The sequence below is a fragment of the Notolepis coatsorum genome (genome assembly GCF_963971535.1).
Source record: "Notolepis coatsorum genome assembly, chromosome: 7".
NCBI lineage: Eukaryota > Metazoa > Chordata > Actinopteri > Aulopiformes > Paralepididae > Notolepis > Notolepis coatsorum.
This window is the reverse complement of record NC_140171.1, coordinates 4,015,665-4,024,314: the sequence shown is the minus strand read 5'-3', so window position 1 is coordinate 4,024,314 and position 8,650 is coordinate 4,015,665. Positions and strand designations below refer to the sequence as shown.

Sequence of the window (8,650 nt, the reverse complement as noted above, 5' to 3'; positions counted from 1 at the left end):
GACTGACTGACTGACTGACTGACTGACTGACTGACTGACTGACTGACTGACTGACTGACTGACTGACTGACTGACTGACTGACTGACTGACTGACTGACTGACTGACTGACTGACTGACTGACTGACTGACTGACTGACTGACTGACTGACTGACTGACTGACTGACTGACTGACTGACTGACTGACTGACTGACTGACTGACTGACTGACTGACTGACTGACTGACTGACTGACTGACTGACTGACTGACTGACTGACTGACTGACTGACTGACTGACTGACTGACTGACTGACTGACTGACTGACTGACTGACTGACTGACTGACTGACTGACTGACTGACTGACTGACTGACTGACTGACTGACTGACTGACTGACTGACTGACTGACTGACTGACTGACTGACTGACTGACTGACTGACTGACTGACTGACTGACTGACTGACTGACTGACTGACTGACTGACTGACTGACTGACTGACTGACTGACTGACTGACTGACTGACTGACTGACTGACTGACTGACTGACTGACTGACTGACTGACTGACTGACTGACTGACTGACTGACTGACTGACTGACTGACTGACTGACTGACTGACTGACTGACTGACTGACTGACTGACTGACTGACTGACTGACTGACTGACTGACTGACTGACTGACTGACTGACTGACTGACTGACTGACTGGTACACATGATGACTGACTGGTACACATGATGACTGACTGGTACACATGATGACTGACTGACTGACTGGTACACATGATGACTGACTGGTACACATGATGACTGACTGACTGACTGGTACACATGATGACTGACTGACTGACTGGTACACATGATGACTGACTGACTGGTACACATGATGACTGACTGACTGGTACACATGATCACTGACTGACTGGTACACATGATCACTGACTGACTGGTACACATGATCACTGACTGGTACACATGATGACTGACTGGTACACATGATCACTGACTGGTACACATGATCACTGACTGGTACACATGATCACTGACTGGTACACATGATGACTGACTGGTACACATGATCACTGACTGGTACACATGATGACTGACTGACTGGTACACATGATGACTGACTGACTGACTGACTGGTACACATGATGACTTGACTGGTACACATGATGACTGACTGGTACACATGATCACTGACTGGTACACATGATGACTTGACTGGTACACATGATCACTGACTGGTACACATGATGACTTGACTGGTACACATGATGACTGACTGACTGGCTGGTACACATGACTAGAAATCTCACTTTATATCACTAATAAAAGGAAGTAATGATGTTCTGTTTAGAATTCTAACCTCATCACGGCTCCCCCTTTCCTTTTGACGTCTGGTATCAAATATGGCATCTGTGACATTTAAATAAATATATATATATATATTTTTTTTTAAATGTTTTTGGTAGATCTTTTTGATTGGTTTTTGCTACCGGGCAGTCCGGTAGAGAGAGAGAGAGGAAGAACGAGAGATAGACGGGGGAAGACAGACATTCGGCAAAGGTCGCCGGGTCCGGGAGTCGAACCCGGGACGGCCGCCGCGTTTTGCACCGCAGCGCGCTGTACGACGTGGTGCGCCACCCTGGCGCCCCCGGCAGCCGTGACATTTGACACCATGAGAAACGGCGTGCCGGGTTCACAAACTGATGCTGCTTCTGTTGTGACCGTGTGGCGTGTGTCAGGTGCGTCTGCTGATGGTGAGCCGCATGGCCAAGCCGGAGGAGGTGCTGGTGGTGGAGAACGACCAGGGAGAGGTGGTCCGGGAGTTCATGAAGGACACGGACTCCATCAACCTGTACAAGAACATGAGAGAGACTCTGGGTTAGTGCTGCTGCTTCTTCACACACAGGAACATGAGACTCTCTCTCTACACTGTTAACCAGCCTTAGGGCTGTTAGTGCTGCTTCTTCTTCACACAGGAACATGAGAGACTCTCTACACCAGGGATCGGCAATAGGCGGCCCGCGGGCCGAAATGGGCCCGCCAGCAATAATTTCTGGCCCGTCAGGTTATTTTGAGAATATGATGTTTATTTTACGCGCAGGAAATATTCACTCGTTGTGACGCCAGAGTGTCTTTTGAAGCTGTATCTATCTATTCATCATATCTATGGCTGTCACTATAGCCAATTGAAATGCTAGAAATGGTCACATGGACTGGGAGAACCAATGGAATTTCACTTTCACTTCTGCGTTTGGGATGCCGGCGAGCGAACGTTTGCAAAAACAAAACAAACGTCTTTGAATAACTTCTTTGCAATGCAACGGGGAAATATGATGAGCCAGAAGAGGAGCTTACGACCTATAAAGCTTATTTTAATAAACAGGTGTCATTCTTAAAATACGGGTTTATCGCAACAGGTAACTCTTGCAATAAGCAACCGGTGACTCTCGCTTGTTGACATGGCAACACGAGCAAGCAACTGTGTTCAAGTTGGGTGGGCATTCAACGCGAGTGGACATTTAACATGTTATTAACATGGATTTTGGAGGACCGAAGCAGAAACAATATCAAGTCCAGGGCAGGGCTGCCTGCATTATGCCGGTGAGTGTTGTGTTTTAATAATAATAATAATACATTCGATGTATAATACACCCGCTGTGGTGCTTAAAATCAAATGCACCCTACTGATCTCGATTTATAATGCGAGCACCTGCATTAAAATCAAATTACTGATCTGTTCATGTGTAATGCACTGTCTGAGAGGCACTTTATAATAGAAAAAAGACAGTGCAAACATGTATATGTCGTTTTTTTTTTTACAGTTAAAAAATGTTCACTTATCATTGGCCCGCCACACAATGGCTTGGGGAAAATTTGGCCCGTGGGCAAATCTAATTGGCGACCCCTGCTCTACACTGTTAACCAGCCTTAGGGCTGTTAGTGCTGCTTCTTCTTCACACAGGAACATGAGAGACTCTCTACACTGTTAACCAGCCTTAGGGCTGTTAGTGCTGCTGCTTCTTCACACAGGAACATGAGACTCTCTCTACACTGTTAACCAGCCTTAGGGCTGTTAGTGCTGCTGCTTCTTCACACAGGAACATGAGAGACTCTCTACACTGTTAACCAGCCTTAGGGCTGTTAGTGCTGCTTCTTCTTCACACAGGAACATGAGACTCTCTCTACACTGTTAACCAGCCTTAGGGCTGTTAGTGCTGCTTCTTCTTCACACAGGAACATGAGACTCTCTACACTGTTAACCAGCCTTAGGGCTGTTAGTGCTGCTTCTTCTTCACACAGGAACATGAGAGACTCTACACTGTTAACCAGCCTTAGGGCTGTTAGTGCTGCTTCTTCACACAGGAACATGAGAGACTCTACACTGTTAACCAGCCTTAGGGCTGTTAGTGCTGCTTCTTCTTCACACAGGAACATGAGAGACTCTACACTGTTAACCAGCCTTAGGGCTGTTAGTGCTGCTTCTTCTTCACACAGGAACATGAGACTCTACACTGTTAACCAGCCTTAGGGCTGGTTAGTGCTGCTGCTTCTTCACACACAGGAACATGAGAGACTCTCTACACTGTTAACCAGCCGTCTCTGCTCTCTCCTCTCCATCTCCTCTCTCCTCGTCCTCTCTCCTCTCTCTCTCTCCTCTCTCTCTCTCTCTCTCTCTCTCTCTCTCTCTCTCTCTCTCTCTCTCTCTCTCTCTCTCTCTCTCTCTCTCTCTCTCTCTCCTCTCTCTCTCTCTCTCTCTCTCTCTCTCTCTCTCTCTCTCTCTCTCTCTCTCTCTCTCTCTCTCTCTCTCTCTCTCTCTCTCTCTCTCTCTCTCTCTCTGTAGTGTATCTGACCCACTTGGACTACGCCGACACGGAGCGCATCATGACGGAGAAGCTCCACACCAGGTGAACGGCACCGAGTGGGTCCTGGAGGAACCTCAACACGCTCTGCTGGGCCATCGGGTCCATCAGTGGAGCCATGCACGAGGAGGACGAGAAGAGGTTCCTGGTCACCGTCATCAAGGTGGAGCACAGGAGAAAACATGATCTCATTATTTATTCAACTTTAGAACCCTTTCACTGCCACACGGCAGAAGGTTAGCCCTTTCACTGCCACACGACAGAAGGTTAGCCCTTTACTATCACACAAACCGACGGCGATGCTCAATCATTAGCATCATTAGCTCCGCACATCTAAAATACTGCTGAAGCACTTGCAGATTTCATGATTTTATGTCTTATTGTATCTGTGACAATCAACCCGTAAGAGAGGCCTGTTAACCTGTTGAGCCCTAGCCCTATTTTCTGAAAATCCACCTAAAAATACATACCTAAGTAAATGTAGATTGCTCCACTTCTACAAGGTCCCATTTGCATCTTCTTGGTATTGGGGAATGTATTCCCAGTGTCAGAAATATTGTGTCTGTTACTAGGCTTGAGTAAATTGTGATGAAACAAAGGAGAATATAAATTATGATTTTTCTTTGATGAATAACACCATGCTAAAAATGACCAGACATGAAAAACTGCCACTGAGCTCATTCAGCACCTTCTTGAGATCATGTGTACAAAATATCTAAGCAAATTAATAAAGGGAAGATGATAAAACAGAAGGTTTTTGTAGATACAGTACTGAATTCTGCCATCCGGACACATGCAATTTGAAATATTATTATAGAATATCGGGCCTATAAATGACATTATTATAGCCAAGTTGCACATCTATGGATCGGGCCAAATCTACTCTTTCCAATGGCAGAGTTCAATTTGGATTTAGTATCGCCAGGCGTGCAGCAAGAACCGTGAATGAAATTACTGTAAATACAGTTATTTTCTATTATGGAGACTGGGCAAAACCCATTTTGAATCGGGGTTGCAACGCGGATTTTTGCTAAACGTTCACAGAAAGGTAGATAAACGAACTGCGTTCTAATTTATGCCAATAACGTTCAGTTTTGTGGTAGATAATACTGAAAAATAAGAGAAATTAAAAATATTCATCCACAAAGTAATTTGCTGGCTTGAGCTGGGTATTGAAATTCATTGAATTTCTCAAAAACGTTGAAAGACCGGAGTGTCATTCATCATAATGACTACAACAAGATGGCCGCTCGCATTTATTTCCTGTTTATTAGCTATTGAATACAATTCCTTCATTAATAACACTTTAACCTATTGGTAAACAAACGTATTGTTGAAAATATACACTGACTGCTGTTTTGACAGGATTATGGTCTTTATGGCTTGGGTCCGGTACCAGACCTGTCGGGCTTAAGAGGTTAAGATGTTAGATCCTAATATGAAAAACTATGTGATTTAATGTTCTATGCCTTATCTTGACTGTCTATTTAGCTGCGGTCTATTTTATGCTCAAATGAAAAAATGCGTAAAAAAAATAAAATAAAAAGCAGAAACTAACTAACGGCCTCTTTGTGCCTCCCTGCATCCAGGACCTCCTCGGTCTATGTGAGCAGAAACTAACTAACGGCCTCTTTGTGCCTCCCTGCATCCAGGACCTCCTGGGTCTATGTGAGCAGAAACTAACTAACGGTCTCTTTGTGCCTCCCTGCATCCAGGACCTCCTGGGTCTATGTGAGCAGAAACGAGGGAAGGACAACAAGGCCATCATCGCCTCCAACATCATGTACATCGTGGGTCAGTACCCGCGCTTCCTGCGCGCCCACTGGAAGTTCCTCAAGACGGTGGTCAACAAGCTCTTTGAGTTCATGCACGGTGAGAACCTCCAGCGCTTTGGTGGGACGGGAGATTGATTAATTGAAATCTTTATTTCGAACATGTAAATAAATACAAACAATATAAAATCAAAACAAATCATTGATCAAAAAATTAACACTTTGGTCGCCAGGCTTATATTCTTAATATACCATCCTCCGCCAGCTCTATTTGTCTATGGAGAAGTTTCCCTTCTTTGCAGGGCTATAACTTTTTAAATTGTATTGCTAAATTGACATTACTATGGCCCATTCAACATCAAGTATCTATTGTTCAGGGTGTAGCAACGTTATACTTTTTCATTCACATATTCATACTAAAATACGGTCTAAAGTATAAGTATGTTTTTATCGTTTTCTGCAGCTTTCTCCAGAACGTGATTTATAGCCCCAAATGCATTATATTGATGATCAAATACAGTTTGATAGGAATCTGCGCGAGATAAAACATTTAAAATGGACGTGCTTCTAGAAGTTACTACTGATCATCTGATGTCGACCGGATGGGGGGGGGGGGTCGTTTATAATTCCGTGGCCAACGTTAGATGATTCATTTAGTGTGGGTGATATGATCATTAGAGCAGTTAGTATCGAACACGTTAAAAAATAACGCTGAATCTTACTGTAGCTTCCTCATAGCGTTGGGCGATGAGCGTGGAACAGAAATATTCCTATTATGGGATGTAGAAATATGCGATCCATTTCCAGGTTGTATAATAGTATATACGTCCAAATCATGTTGTTTATCGAGTTATTGGTAACGGATTGCTATCCGTTGTGTCTAGCTCGAGTCCTGGGACTATTACCGAGTGATCGGACCGAATTGGAATGAGCACCAGCTTCCATTTCCTGTTTCTGCTCTGGGCGATCCGCCGATCGGCCACCAGATGGCGCTCTTGAACCGTTGGAGAGTTGAGAGGGGATCAACAGTAGATCTCAAGTCTCCGGGGGAGAAATATGATTTCGATCACAGATTTTTGAAATATTGATATCAAAGACGTGGTACGGCGTCTTTGGCAGAATGAGCATGGCGGGGAATGACGTGGTACGGCGTTTTTGGCGACCATAGTGTTAAATGGAAAAAATTATAAATAAACAAAAGCAAAAGATAACTCAATTTACATGTTCGAAAAGGAGTAGGAAGAGGTATACACTTATTTAATCCTACCCCTTTTCCACTACTCAATATATATATATATATATATATATATATATATATATATATGCAAAACAAAAAACAAATTTTATATAAAATTAAAAATGTAAACACCACGTGAATGTCAAATCCCTTCCTCATCCCTGTACCTCGTGAACATAATTTCTTTATAATTCATTTTGAATTGTCTCATATTTGGACATTGCTTTAGCACCACATTCAGACTAGGGCTGGGCCATATGGCCAAAAATGATATCGATATAATTTTTTTTTTTAAAACAGATGTATGTTTATTTTGCAGCAATTCTTTGTCGTTGCCACCATCTTTAGTGTTACAGCCCCTCACACTCCAGTTCTCAGGCTGCAGCTGGTTTGAAACTAACAGCTGGCTGTTGAACAGTTCTGGCTCTGCTAGTTTCTTTTCTATCTTTTGGTGCTTTGGTGGACAAACCACCGCACATGTGCACCGTGACTCGTGACTGGAGTCTAGCTCTGCTAGCACACATAGCCTACTGTGTACAGACGGTTTCAATCTGAATTTTAAATTAGAAAGCAAACAAAATAAATGGACAAGAGAAAAAAAATCTCAATTTGGTCAGTATTGTCATTTGGTCAAGCAAAGCCATTACTTTAAGTTGCAGGCAAGAAAGACAAGTCTGTCCACTGTCTCTGGTTTTAAAACTGCCCTGTTGCAAGTCACCTTTTCGATATCGATTATTAAAATATATCGCGATAATTATCGTTATCGTTATATTGCCCAGCCCTCATTCAGACTGTTCCCTAGTTTCACTCCACATATTGAAATGTGATTTTTCCGGTGACATGGTTTATGGTGCTGCTGGTGCGACCTGGAGTTCATCTTGTCGACTGATCTTCTGCTAGAGAAGCAACACGTCCACCTGACTGTCATGTTGAGTCATCGCTTGATAAAGAGGGACTATGTATCATTGTTTGGCCAATTATTTAGAGCCATATGAAATCCGTTTTATTATTTTCCAAATTCCATTTTATTTTTTCCCAAATTCCATTTTTTCCGTTTTAATATTTCAGAATTCTGTATTTTGCCTTTTATGCTCATTTTACCATCAGAAATAGTGTCTAATAAGTGGGAATGAATAAATGTCCACAATTGAATAAGATATAACAGTCCATTTAATGTTTTTAAGTGCTGCAACTCAGAAATACAGTTCAATTTTACACAATATTTTTCAATTGATATTGTGACAAAATAAAAATACATATTTCAAGTGTAAACAATAGATACAGCTAGCTACTACTGACATTATCACAATGACAATGTCAGTAACCTAGCTATATCTATTATATTGTGATGAAATATAGTAATGCATAATTTACGCACCTTTAGTTTAGTTTATTTCGTTTATAAAGGACAGTGTATAATGGCAATCGTTTGCATTAAACAAATGGATGGGTGCACTAGATTTAGCAAGAAGCTATCATTTCCATCTATAGTCCTATGTACTGTAACGTTTCATAGCTATTTAAGTTTATTTAGATTATAAAGGGCAGTGTATATCGTTTGCATTAAACAAATGGATGGGTGCACCAGATTTTGCTAGAACTTCTAGAAGCTATCATTTCCATAGATAGTCCTATAACGTTACATAGCTATTTAAGTGTATTTCGTTTATAAAGGGCAGTGTATAATGACAATCGTTTGCATTAAACAAATGGATGGGTGCACTAGATTTAGCTAGAAGCTAAACGTCCTAACGTTATAGCTATTTAATCACAATAGTGTCGCAAGTG

General features: G+C 42.4%; 1 protein-coding gene across 1 annotated transcript in view; it reads left to right on the top strand.

Moving 5' to 3' along the window:
- Positions 1-8,650, top strand: part of xpo1a (exportin 1 a) — a 60,922-nt gene that overhangs the window by 31,119 nt on the left and 21,153 nt on the right. The window contains 5 exon segments of the mRNA XM_084318060.1: positions 1,733-1,871; positions 3,835-3,891; positions 3,894-3,916; positions 3,918-4,016; positions 5,569-5,725. Coding sequence (XP_084174186.1) covers positions 1,733-1,871; positions 3,835-3,891; positions 3,894-3,916; positions 3,918-4,016; positions 5,569-5,725 — 475 coding nt within the window.